The 14,711-nt window shown below is 51.1% G+C and overlaps 1 protein-coding gene across 3 annotated transcripts in view; it reads right to left on the reverse strand.

Annotated features, from left to right (window-relative positions):
* Positions 1 to 14,711, reverse strand: part of CenG1A (Centaurin gamma 1A) — a 625,830-nt gene that overhangs the window by 150,643 nt on the left and 460,476 nt on the right. For all 3 annotated transcript variants that reach the window (XM_071670690.1, XM_071670691.1, XM_071670692.1), the window contains exons 2-3: positions 3,597 to 3,702; positions 620 to 746 (exon numbers count right to left, since the gene is read on the reverse strand). In XM_071670690.1, coding sequence (XP_071526791.1) covers positions 620 to 746; positions 3,597 to 3,702 — 233 coding nt within the window. The remainder of the gene's footprint in view (positions 1 to 619; positions 747 to 3,596; positions 3,703 to 14,711) is intronic.

Genomic DNA, 14,711 nt, shown 5'->3' on the forward strand with positions numbered 1-14,711 from the left:
AGCGTTTCTTCCCTCCTCCAAACGCCTCCTGACGAAGAGCTCCTCCCGACGTACTTCTGCCACGATGCCGACCGATCATCGATCTCTCACTCTCTCTCTCTCCTCCTCCTCCTCCTTCTCCAGGAGGGAGACCCTTACCCCCTAATGGCAAACCGGTCGTTACTTCAGGAAAATAAATAGACATTCCAATACTACGAGTCAACAACACAAGACCAGCTGACTACTGTATAACATTAATAATACAACATACAGTCTAGGATCATTTATACACGACTTACCGTACCCTGTACCACAAGACCCATGTAGATGAGACTGTATCACTATAACCCTTTGAATATGACTGGGAAATTGGGAATAGGGCGTGCAGGAAGGACCTGTGTTTCACTGTTAGCCAGTGCAACACTGATATCAACACAAAGTGTGTTGGAAGGGCCCGTGTTTCATGTGAGCCAGAGCAACGCAACTACCAACACAAAGTGTGTTGCAAGGACATGTGTTTCATGTGAGCCAGAGCAACGCAACTACCAACACAAAGTGTGTTGCAAGGACATGTGTTTCCCGTCCGCCAGCGGTTAAACACCCCAGCCGACATAGTACGGTGACGAAGGTGTTTGCTTACCTGTAGTTCGGGCGGCCCGCCCTCGTCCCGTATGAGAAGCAGGTAGCTCTGGCCGTCCAGGACGATCTCCTTCTTGAAGCGGCCGCCCTCTGGGCTCTCCTCCTGCATGTACGAGCCCGTCAGGTACCTGCAACACACAGCGACACTCCGTTCAAATGCTGCACCTCAAAAAACACACACACCCACACATGCAGACAAGACCCACCTACCTCTTACCTCATACATATACTCGACTTTTAAGGCAAATCATCTACCTATTGTACCTATTCAACTTGGGGCATATGACTGGCATAGGCCTCAATTACTTAACTATCTACCTACAACACATACACGATTACCTACACCCACATACACAACAACCTCTCACTACTTACGTAAGAGAAAAAGTTAAGTCAGCCACATCAATCCTTCAGTCATTTAAACCAATCATTACGTCAGACAGAGGGTGTAAAAAGGAGTATATTTACTCAAAAAGTTCCTTTCCTGGCAGCGAGGGCCATTAGGTTAGCAGCCTGTCCATTTCCAAATGACAATAAAAAAAAGAGATTAAAAAAAAAATATCGTTTGTCCTTGCCCAGTGCTCCCATGTCTGAAATTCGCGCCAGGTATGGACGAGATCCGGGAATCGAATCGTGTCATTTGTTAAACCTGACGACACGTAGATCGCTCCCTACAGTCCGCCCTTGCGGAGCGAACAAGTGCAGGAGTAATGGAGTGTCTGTGGTATGCAAATTAGAGACGCATAGGTGCGGACGGAACATTGGTGTCTGTGGATGCTCATCCCGACACTGCCTTCAAGCAAGGTAAAACCACAGCGCTTCAAGTGCATACGTCACGCGAATCAAGTCGCCACTGGTGAACTGTATTGATTCATAAAGGATCCGTGAACTGCGGAAAGGCGAAACTTTCACCATAAATACTACTGTACACGTTGTAAGTGCTCCATGACTTTAAGTAAGTGTGCTGTACAGTACATAAACTGTACTTGCACCAGATTTGGGGGCAAAAATCACGAGGTTTACTTTTGCGTCGAATCTTTTGAAGGACGAGCGCTTGCTGGAGCAAAAGGGATTAATCGCGTCACCTTCAGGGGTGCTGGGTGGGGGACGACGTGAGTCCAACAGATTCTCCGTTGCTTTCAAGCTCCTAATATTGGAAAGTAGAGGGAGCAATATCACCTTTACTTTATCAGAGTGGAAATAATTTTGAAGCAAGTAAATTAAGGGGGTAAATAATCCTTCCAGCTATCATAACAAGCTTCGAGACGCGAGGTCGAAGATCCGAATCTCAGGGTTTTTTTTTTATATGAACCATCCAATAACACGTCGGGATATGAATCACCAACCAGAACCCAGCGAAGCGGATGAGCGGGAGACATTCTATATTTACCAGGCGTTTCCATAGAACTCCCGAGGTTCCAGGGGAAAGGAAAAGTGTCGTGAAGACGCGTCTTTCGACGGGCAGTTAAAATCGATGAGTACGTCTCAAGACGACAGGGATCAGACATGCAAAGATACAGCGTTCACATCTGCTGGCGAACCACTGAACACTTCGAACAAACACACACACACACATGACGCATCTGGAACACGGCCGTAATCAGTTGAAGTCTTGGATCACTTACGCCAATCTCTCAAGTGTGACTACGTTTATGAAACCTAAGGTAAACTTGGGGTAAACTGGTGCCAGTGATCTTAGCTATGGCCCATGGAATCTACAGTAAACTAAGGTAAACTACCACTATACATCTACACTTAAATCTCCTACCTCAAAAGACGTCTAGAGAGAGAAAGAGAGGTCTTCAGATCGTAATGTTCACCCTAATCTAAAAGTACTGAATCACATATAATAACTAAGGGAAGGCTGGCCTCTCTATCCTTAGGCAAGAGTGATCCTACCTTCCTTAAGGTAAGGACTGAAGGTCTCACCCGCAAAATCAGAGGCAAGACTTACCTGTGAACCCGGAGCTAAAGCTGACCTGTGGTGCGCATTTAAAGACGTGTGACTCCTGGACCATCAACCACTGTGAAAGCTAAGTCACTGACCTGGATGGTCCCCCTGGCCTGGATGGGCCCAAACCCCCCCTGACCTGGAGGGTCCAAACCCCCCTGACCTGTAGGGCCACAACCATTGGTATGGTGTGATTCCCAGCCCTATAACCTATGGGACCCTAGCCAATGGCCTGTGGGATCCTAGCCAATGACCTGTGTGATCCCAAACCATGGCACTAACCTTCGTCACCCCAGTCATTGACCTGTGAGACCCTCAACTACTGACCTGCACGACCACTACCCACAATACAGTAGTAAAACCCTAGCCACTCTACCTGCATGCCATCTCCTAGCCACTCTACCTGCATGCCACCTCCTAGCCACTCACCTGGATGACCCTCCTAGCCACTCTACCTGCATGCCACCCCCTAGCCACTCACCTGCATGCCACCCTCTAGCCACTCTACCTGCATGCCACCCTCTAGCCACTCACCTGCATGCCACCCCCTAGCCACTCACCTGCATGCCACCCCCTAGCCACTCTACCTGCATGCCACCTCCTAGCCACTCTACCTGCATGCCACCTCCTAGCCACTCACCTGGATGACCCTCCTAGCCACTCACCTGCATGCCACCCCCTAGCCACTCTACCTGCATGCCACCTCCTAGCCACTCTACCTGCATGCCACCTCCTAGCCACTCACCTGGATGACCCTCCTAGACACTCTACCTGCATGCCACCTCCTAGCCACTCACCTGGATGACCCTCCTAGCCACTCTATCTGCATGCCACCCCCTAGCCACTCTACCTGCATGCCACCCCCTAGCCACTCTACCTGCATGCCACCCTCTAGCCACTCTACCTGCATGACCCCCCTAGCTACTCACCTGCATGCCACCCCCTAGCCACTCACCTGCATGCCACCCCTTGCCACTAGTATGATACCACGAGCCACTCACCTGCATGACAACCCCTAGCCACTCACCTGTGAACGAGGGCGGACTTGCCGGAGGAGAGAGATCCCACAATCCCCAGACGGAGGTCTGGGACACCTCGGGACAAGGTCCATTCCTGAGAGTTGACGAAGGAGTCTGCAAAGAGACGAGAAGAAGACGCGTGAGTTAGTTCCTCCGTTGACAACAGCGGCAGGGAATAACATCAAACACTTGTAGATGAACACCGGTGACTGGTCCTCATTACAGCATAATTAGGGTGTAATTAGCACTAGCATTAAGCCCACTAATTACATTAATCAGAAAGTGGAATATGCAGTTAAGACAAGACGGGAAAATCAATCCCCCTCCTCATCAAAAGATGGGATCATTACGGTAGGAAAAGTAATCACTGAAATTAGTACGTCATTAGAAGAAAGGTATTAATCACATGCACGAAAAAAAAATCACTTAAGTTACTCCTCAATCAAGTGGAGGATGTTGCTGAAACAGTAAACACATTAATTACTTCTCCATCAGAAGGTCACTAATGAAACAATCAAACAGTCAAATTAGTTCATTAAAAAGGGTATTGTTGAGACACAAAGAACGCTTATGATTTCCCCTCCTCTCTTCCTCCTCCTCCTCCTCCATCCCCAGTCAGAAGACGAGGCACTCCTGAAACGCGATAGATAAACAAATTACTCCCTTATCCCCAATCAGAAGAAGGATCATTACTAATACACACTCAACACACGAAATATTGACCCCCAACAGAAAACGGACGCCGCGTCGAAAATGGACAGCGTTCCCTCGCTGACCAATGATGGTTCAGTGCTGATCGAACGCAAACACCAGGTGGTTCCTCACCACGACCCCTGAACACCTCCCTCAAACTTCATCGTCACACACGTCACACAACCACCCCCTCCACCCACCACCCTCGCTCCCCGTTACGATATGAACTCGTGCAACACGATGGACGTCTGTTGAACCCACCTGAGGACATGGCTTACATTGAACCCACATGAGAACATGGCTTATATTGAACCCACATGAGAACATGGATGATGATGAACCCACACGAGGGACATGACCGATGATGAACCCCCCTAAAACATGGCTTATATTGAACCCCCTGAAGTTCTGCGCGGTGCTCAGGCAACATGAACCTACAGGAGACCCTGGAGCAAAAATGCGGAGTGCTCAAGTACTCCTTTCCGTCCACTGTCGACAACGCAACCTCGCCGCTGATGGTGACTCTCCCGTCGCGGTGTAAAAAAAAACTTGCAAGCGGGGCCGCCTCAGCAGCCCCCTATCAACAGCAATACAACAACAACAGGACACTATGACGAAGAGCTGTTGCAGGAGAACGAACAACAACTCTGTTTGTCCACGTATTGGATGAGTTAAGGAAACACATACGCATCTGCTGCCTCCAAATCGATTAGGGTCAAATAATACGTCCCCTCCAAACACACACACACACACACACACACACACACACAACTGCTCTAAGAGACTGGTATCTGATCAATTAACGATAAGATTAACGACCATTTGGACACTCCATCCTCCTTTTCTCCCTCTCCCCCACCTAACCCCCTCAGGGTTACTTTGAAGGTTTTATCTCCCCTGCATCAGTCCGTGTGGTGGGCCACCCAGCACCAGCTCCCCTCCACCCCCGAAGCAGCCACACACCAAGCAATGCCTCACAGTGCCTCCTGGTGCAGGGGATAACCTGGCCTCGTACACCATCATTTCAGGAAAACTTGTCTCGTGTTCTGAAATCAAGACCTGAAATGTAGTCCGCCACGAATTCGGATGAGAATTGAGAGCCGACATTAAACGTTCTTCGTTAGTGTAATCTAAATGACTTTTTTTTTAAGTTATAAAGGGAAAATGTGCCACTATCTGTAGAAAAATGGTCACATGATGATCAGCAGGATATCTAGCAGGGAGTGGGGGTGGTGCGTTTCAGCAGGGAGTGGGGGTGGTGTGTTTCACCAGGGAGCGTGGGTGGGAGTGTTTCAGCAGGGAGGGGGGGTGGTGTGTTTCAGCAGGGAGTGGGGGTGGGAGTGTTTCAGCAGGGAGTGGGGGTGGGTGTGTGTTTCAGCAGGGAGTGTGGGTGGGAGTGTTTCAGCAGGGAGTGGGGGTGGTGTATTTCAGCAGGGAGTTTGGGTGGGAGTGTTTCAGCAGGGAGTGTGGGTGGGAGTGTTTCAGCAGGGAGTGGGGGTGGTGTGTTTCAGCAGGGAGTGTGGGTGGGAGTGTTTCAGCAGGGAGTGTGGGTGGGTGTGTTTTAGCAGGGAGTGGGGGTGGTGTGTTCAGCAGGGAGTGGGGGTGGGTGTGTGTTTCAGCAGAGAGTGTGGGTGGTGTGTGTTTCAGCAGGGAGTGGGGGTGGGTGTGTGTTTCAGCAGGCAGCGTGGGTGGAGTAACCCAAAAGCAGTGTGGATGGCTCAATCAACAGAGTATGTGGATGGGGTGACTACATCCCCCACCCTGCACCCCACCTCCTCCTCCTCCTCCCTCACACAACCACGCACTCCACCCTTAAAAAAAAACAATAGAAGCCCTGAAGCGACCCGACACACAACAAGCAGGTAACCCCAACAGTCATGTCCGCACCGGACGAGGCGACGATGACGTCCTACACACACACACACACACACACACACACACACACACACACAGCGGGATGGAGGACCTTGCCGCCGGCTATCTACTTAACACCCTCTACCTGCCGTCCTCCTCTGTCACCCACCCGCCCCACACTCCCTCTCTCCACAGATAAGGTCAGGGGCGCCCACCAGCCTACCCCACCCCGGCCGGGGTCGCACAGGGAGACGACGTATTTTAAAAAGTCTTCCTTGTATGAGTCACACGATGGCCGGCCGCCTTGTATGGTTACCCTCCCCCCCAACCCCCTCCCCACCTTCACCCCACATGTCGTATAAGGTCAACGAGGTGACTCACGACCCACAGCTGTGGTACTTGACCTTATATGGCAGGTTAAGGGGGTTGGGAAGGTACCGGGGGATTGACTGGCACACACACACACACACACACACACACACACACACACACACACACACACACACACACGGGCCTAACACGCACGCACAGGCACACGGACCTAACACGCACGCATACGCGCACGGGCCTAACACGTACGCATACGCGCGCTTAAGAAAGTGAAATTTCAAAGATTTACGAATTTCTCAAGTTTGTAACCTCTGGAATTATCGTTGTCCAGTGGCACATCAAAGCATTTCAAGATAAACGCAACTAAACTTTATTAAACTTTTTCAGGTGTGTGTGTGTGTGTGTGTGTGTGTGTGTGTGTGTGTGTGTGTGTGTGTGTGTGTGTGTGTGTGTGCGTGATAACACCTAGACCGTTTATCGGCCTTTATCATCCTCACACTCGACCGATACACAGAGATAGGACACGCACTCCACACGCCCACGAATATACATCCTCACAGAGAGAGAGAGAGAGAGAGAGAGAGAGAGAGAGAGAGAGAGAGAGAGAGAGAGAGAGAGAGAGAGAGAGAGAGAGGGAAAGGAATGGCTTCGGAAAATGCTCGGGCTAAAGAGATACCTTTGTGAATACCTTGAAGTCTTCTGGAGGGTCTTCACCTTCTCTCTCTCTCTCTCTCTCTCTCTCTCTCTCTCTCTCTCTCTCTCTCTCTCTCTCTCTCTCTCTCTCTCTCTCTCCCCGGGCTGGCTGGCTGGCCCAGGCTGATGGGATTGGGTCGTTTGGAAGCCGTCGTAGCCCTCGGGGCTACACAGCCCCTTACAGATAGGACTGTCCAGAAGTTCCCACTCCCTGTGGTGTTCACTGGAAACCGTTTAGGGCCTTTTAGAAAAAAAAATAAGGCGTAATGCTCATGTCAGCAAATGGGTGTCATGTTTACGGTAGTATTTTTCGAAGTGAAATACACGCATGTCTTCATACTCCTACCACAGTGATCTACGAGTGTCAGGATCTCTTCCTCAACCACAACAATCTTGAAATGACCCAAAAGAGTCTCCAGCTCCCTGACTTCCTTTGTATTTTCCCTTGATGGAATATGCGCTTGTGATGGAGTCGGATGCCTCCTACCCTTACAGCTGGGTGTCTGGGACCTTATCTTACCTTACGTGTACCACACGATGGTGTCGAAGGTCTTCTAACCCCCACAGCTGGGTCTGGGACCTTATCTTACCTTACGTATACCTTATCATGGTTTCAAAGGTCTCCTACCCCCACAGCTGGGTTTGGGCGCACTTTCTTGCTCACGGGATTAAACTTTCACCGTCAAACATCAGGCGAAGATGTGTGAGCCTGAGGCAAGAGCTCATATGCACTAAACCCAATATAAAATAACAACAGGGACAAAAGACAACACAGTACATCTCCGTAACAGTACAACAATACACAGGAGACACGCGCGTCTGTTCCCATCACGGCGGTCTGTGTAAACAGACCAACGACACAGGTACGTTTCTATTTACCAAGTCCAACAGACGGCAGCTGCTGGCGTGGATAGGACGTCACTACACCAGCATCATAAAAATATCATGGCCATCTCATTTGGCATTTCGAACGCTTCATTCACCGAATGAAAGAAAGAGCGGGGAAAAATATCATGTGGGCTGATGAGCTTCTATCAGTGGGGGGATGAAAAAAAAAAAACCTCCCTCTCGGGCCCCCAGCGCACATCATGGGCGGGAGACCTTAAAGTGGAGTGAATTCATGACAATTAGAGGTGTGGCATAGAGACCCCATGAGAGGAGGAGTGGCGGAGGAGAGGGGTGGGAAAAGGGAGGTGGGTTGTCATGCTCTTACCAACGGACGTGGAACAGCGTCCATGCAATTCCTCATATGCCACACGCACAGCTCCCCTCCACAGCAACTACCCCCCCAAGCAAAGACCCGAGTCCATAGCAATATCCACACACCGTCGCACAGCCCGGATCTAAAGGCCGAAGCAGTATCCACGCATACACCCAAAACATACATCACCCTATACGCAATCCACTTATACAGAGAACGAGAGAGAGAGAGAGAGAGAGAGAGAGAGAGAGAGAGAGAGAGAGAGAGAGAGAGAGAGAGAGAGAGAGAGAGAGAGAGAGAGAGAGAGAGAGAGAGGCCATCATCAGCTCTCACTCGTGCCACCTCTCACCTGTCAAGATGGAAGGGTCGCGGGTCACCCATCCATGACCACCGTCAGGGGGATGTTAAGATGTTGTCAAAGGTTTACTTAAGTTACTGAGACAAGTCGACTGCCGAAGCGTGACCTCAGATCTTAGTCCTGAATGACCCCAGGACATCACAATTACTTTACGCTGCCAGGGTCAAAATACTGAGGGCTGGGCCAGGAGGATCTTGGAGTTAGATAAGGGCGGAACGAGTTTAGTAATAGGGGCCTCCTCGACAACCTCGAATGCCCGAGTCTTTGCCATGGGTATGTACAGGTCCCCCACTACTACTACAGGCGTGTGGCGAAGGTCAGCGCTTCCCTTGGTCCCTAATTACCGCCACAGCCGCCTTGCTCCACAACCAAGTGTCCCCGTCCCCCAACCCCACTCCACCCCAGGAGACCCGCGACACAACACCAGATGGTGCCACTACAAACTAACGCACTGAACACAACGAACGCGTCATACACGACGTGTTCCTTCGTCCATAATGATACGAAGCCTGTGGCTTAACGCGGGTTAGGAGTAAACTCGGGGCCAAAATCTTAGTCTGTTCCATATGTGTGGAACGCCACATAACCCTCAAACAACCTGATTACATACACAGCCTAACGACATTCGCCCATAACGACTGAAAATATAAATTCTTCTGAAATAATGTCGAGAAGAGTAACACATAAAAGCAGAGGGGAGGGGGGCAGAGTGCGGATGGGGGGGAAAGGTTTCAGGGTTGGGGGGAGGCCCCCCCCCCCCAGACAACACGTGAGATAACAAAAACTTTCCCTGCAGGGGGGACAACCCCCCCCCCTCACACGATGGGGTTAACGAGGTCGTCACTGTACACACACACACACACACACACACACACACACACACACTCCAGCATCCTCGTCGACTTTGAATCAAGACCCGTCACCCCAGCACCGTTTACTGGGGGTCTACCACGTAACCCCCAGATACCTTTCACAGCCACTCCACCACCACCACGAGCGTATGCACCCCCGTCATGTCGGTCCATCGGTCGGTCCGTCCGCGCAGGTCCTCACCAACGTGCTCAGAAATGGCCCGGGCCGGACCATGCCAGACACCGCCGGTAGTCACGGACCACATAAACCGGTCCCCCGCGGACCTCGTGACTCAACTCCACCAAAATGGGGGTGGGAAGTGGGGGAAGTGGAGGGAGGAGGGGAAGACAACAATGACCGGCACAACACTGACTTACCCCCAACAGGATACATGGTTATTCTTCCCTCTCATAATCCCTTCGTCCGTGACCCTTGCCGACCCGCACAAGGGCGCCGACTTTGCAATAAGGGAAGGGAAAATCTGAAGAAGTCGGGAGGTGGATCCGGGAGGCTTAATCCCAGACGAGGAAACTGTTTCCTTCGAGGAGAAGCCTCCTCTTGACTCCCCTCCCACACATACGATCTCTCCCTCGCCTCGCACATACGACGCGCTCCTCATACAGACTCGTTCCTCCTAACTCAATACATTTTCCTGCGCTTCTCTCTACTAATCTTTCCCTTCGACAAAATTTCGTCGTTAAAGTACAATGGTGTAGAACCCTCTCGCTTCCTACACCTCGACATGAGTGTGTCTATTCTCTTCCTCTATCACAAACAGCCTCGTTAGGAGCCAACGGTTGTTCGGAGTCGTTTGTGTATAACGTCTTCGGTTGCAAGACTGCCTCGCTGGAACTTCACCCACTGAGTTCGGATCGCTCTCTTGCAGTAGTCTGAGAGGCAACGACGTCCAGGCGTTCTTACCCGCGTGCCCCAGTGAACTACCGACGGAGGGTGGATGGAACGCATCACCATCCTCAGGTTGAGGTGCTCTGCAGGTGACGAAACCCAGCAGCTGGAGCTAACTCAGCTGATCTACCTCGCCATCCAAGAGTGGGGGGACACGCGACTACCGCTTGTGAAGAGCTGCCCCCCGGTGACCTGGTACAATTCTCCTCCTAAACTCAATATATCCTTCCAACCTTGGCTCAAATTCTGCCGCTATGACCAGCTCGAACTGCCCCATGGACTAGGCTTTCAACCATGGAAGCCTGGGAACAGACCGAACTCCAGTGGGTTTGGCGACGTGCACCCCCGCCGAATTCAACGGAAAGAATACCTTAAAGTTCTCTCTCTCTCTCTCTCTCTCTCTCTCTCTCTCTCTCTCTCTCTCTCTCTCTCTCTCTCTCTCTCTCTCTCCCTCCCCCGTCCGGGAACCTTCCCACTTGCTGGCGGACTGGTTGGGGCGTCACCTCCGTGTGTGTTACGCATTGGATGAGAGGCGTGGGGGAGGCGGGCCGGCCAGTTCCGCTGCTGGACGCAGTTATAACGGGAATGAGCACCACTGCGACGGCCCATTACGAGGGGACGGACGATACAGCCTCAACAGCTGACGAGGGGAGGGACAATTACAGCGTTTATGCTGGGTGGACGATACAGTCTCTGAACCTGCCATGGTACAGACGACACAGCCTTAAGCTTACAGGGTTTAGGTGACGGAGGATACAAAGCCTCACAGCTGGCTACCTAGCTGGCTAGGGGGAGGACGACGCCTCTTCGTCCTAGTTCCACCCTAGCACTCGCCCAGTATCCAGGCCAACACGTACGGTAATAACCCCCTTGTGATTCCCGGGCTTTGACGTCACAGGTAACATCTCCAACGTCACAAGCGAACGGGGGTCGCGCGGCATCGCATCTTCGATGCGAAGAGACACGAGCGTCCAAAAGACTCCGTCCTACGCCTCTGACTCACCCAACAGTGCCATGATACTACTTAAATGCCCTTAAATGTCTTGTTGCCACCCTCCATAAGGGTTAGTATTCCATTAACATTTGAATCTCATTTCGGGGAGAGTGTCTCGATGGAGGGAGGCAGACGTAAGCTGTAGGTCCCTCTCCCTCTGCGAGTCCCACCCGTTCTCCCTCGTCTGATGATCTTAACTACCAATTACTTCTCACACACAGGGCTTTATGGCTCTGATACCCTTGGGGGGATGGGGGGTGTCCGTCTACTTACCAACAGACAGAGGATCTATCTAATGCTTCGATTCTCAACGGATCCTTTCAGCCTCGGTGCTCCTGTTTCACTGTAAACAGACGAAGAGTTCTACTGTTGCTGGCGTATGTTTTCCTGTCAGGGCTAATGAAACCTTCCGCTTTCCACACTCCCATGCACGCACTTCCACACTTGCGTGCACTAAGTAACCTCCACACTCGCGTGCATTACACATCCCCCTCTCATACACCCTGAAACACTTCCCCCATCCTATCACCCAACATATTCCCCCTCCCACACTCCCTGAATCGCGTTCCCCCCACACTACCACCCTATTACGTCCGTCCCCTCCCTCCCACTCCACTCCACCCAATACACTACAGTACACTCCCCTTACACACGTATGAAGCACCACCAGCACCACCACCCACCATCCCATCCACAACTCCCCCCTGCCCTTGCCAAACACATCCACCCTCTTCCCAGTGTACCCCTGGCAATCCTCGCCCCGCCGTGCTAGTCCCATGGGAGGCCGCGTGTGAGACATTACATCGGTATCAGGGGGCGTCGGCTGGAATCCTCGTAAATTAAAGTTATTACACTGGGGATGTGGTATGGAGGGAGGGAGGGACGACGACGACGACGACGAGGAGGAGGCGGCCACACGCGCACCATCGCCACGACGACAGCATGTCTCTTAAGGAATACAGTAGAGACTGTTGAGCACGACGGAACGACCCATGTGCACGAAGGAACGACCCCTTGAGCACGACGGAATGACCCCTTGAGCGAGACGGAACGGCCCTTGAGCACGACGGAACGAACTCTTGAGCAAGACGGAACGACCCCTTGATCACGACGGAACGACCCCTTGAGCACCACGGAACGACCCCTTGAGCACCACGGAACGACCCTTAAGCACCACAGAATGACCCTTGAACACGACAGTGCGACCTGAAACCCCCGAAAGGTGAAACTTGAATACCAATAAGTGAAACTGGTATACCATTAAGTGAAACTGAAACCCCCGAGGTGAAACTGGAACACCAATAAGTGAAAGTGAAACATAGGAAAGCGAAACAAACTGAACCACCGAAAACTGAAACAAATCACCGGGAGGTGAAACGTACACACGGACAGGTGAAACTGAAACACCCAGAAGTGAAACTACTCACAGAACAAATGAAACCACGTCATCAAATGGCGCACTGACATGCCACTATCAGCTATAGGACAGTCTCCCCCCCCCCCGCTCCCCATAATCCAGTTTGACCCCCGAATGACCCTGGATTAACACTCTCTCGCTACCAACAAACCAGCATCCTGGTCGAGTGCAAACGAGATCGGCGACGCACTTTCTCCCTAACGCACTTTCACTCCCGCGCGTCGACTTGTGCCATCCCCAGCGTTCATGAACACTAAGGCTCAAAACCCTCGGCGTTGAACTTCTGCTTAACGACGGCCGGTCGCGTATACGTTGAACACACACGCACAAACACACACACACACTGTTCAACGGCTCATTATTCACGGCAGACGAGAAGCAAAGTTATCCGCGTTATAGTGAAGAGAAACTTCAGTCAACGAATCAGCTGCATTAAACAACCACGTAGGACGGGTGGTCCTTTAACGAACCCAGGCTTCGAAAGAGACATGGTAAATGGGGGACGAGATGATACACAATACAGGAGGGGAAATACGATGATAATAATCTATTGTATTCATATCACTGACTGCCATCGCTATACACACATAGACACACTTTACGAGCCATGATATACATACATACATACATACATACATACATACATACATATATATATATATATATATATATATATATATATATATATATATATATATATATATATATATATATAGTGGAGATAGGGCTGGAGATATACTGGTATATGCACAATGAAGTAAATAGGGTAGGACCGAAGAGCCAGCCCTGTTGTCTGGCAGTACGCCATGCCCTCCTGCAGAAGTTCCCTGACATCCGTCGTCCAATCCATCGTCGTCAACGTGTCCCATCGTTTTCCAACCCTGACGTTTTCCTTCATGTTGAACACAAAGCCATCAACGGTAGATAAACGTACATCCATGCCTAGTTTTTCTCGTAGAACATGTACACCGGGTCATTATCATTATTATCATTATCATTACGATTATTTTCATTATCATTACTACGATCTTTCTCTGTCTCTGTATGACGTAGGTGGCAGGTGGCCAGCGGGAGACGCTGCCACAAACCAGAACATTATACCACCACAGGTGTGCACGTGTGTGTGTGTGTGTGTGTGTGTGTGTGTGTGTGTGTGTGTGTGTGTGTGTGTGTGTGTCCAAGGTATCATCAGACAGTACACAATGTATACACACACTCCAGCTAGCCCACAACACGACCGTTCATCACCGCACGGATGAACAACACTCCCAAATGCCAAGGAGGGATGTGTGGGGTAGTAGGAGTTCTTCAGGCTGAGAGAGAGAGAGAGAGAGAGAGAGAGAGAGAGAGAGAGAGAGAGAACCCCACAGCGCCCCGGCCCCTTGCAGCGACTTTCAATTCATCATTTAGTGATCGGGACTATATATCCCCCCCCCCCCCCCCCCCCGACAGGTCACAGCCCTTCTTTCATCGGATGGGAACCCAAAGATATCCCTTCCCCTTCTCTTCCTCCCCTCCTGTTGTACCACACCAGCCAACGTGGCTCCCACAGCGAACCCAGCAATGTTACCGATGGAATCCATCACTGTTGCCAGAGAGAATAACGCTTCTAACAGTTGATTCGTTTATAGATATCATCCACAATGTTCTCTCCTATAGCAGAGCACCTGTCTCTCCCCCCATCACCCACCCACCCCAACACACACACACACACACACACACACACACACACACACACACACACACACACAGCGTCACTGACATGAGTCAGCAGGATCACATGGGTACGTATCCATGAAGTCGGCCCACATCCAACCTAGATGCT

The sequence above is a fragment of the Panulirus ornatus genome, chromosome 15 (genome assembly GCF_036320965.1).
Source record: "Panulirus ornatus isolate Po-2019 chromosome 15, ASM3632096v1, whole genome shotgun sequence".
NCBI classification, from domain to species: domain Eukaryota; kingdom Metazoa; phylum Arthropoda; class Malacostraca; order Decapoda; family Palinuridae; genus Panulirus; species Panulirus ornatus.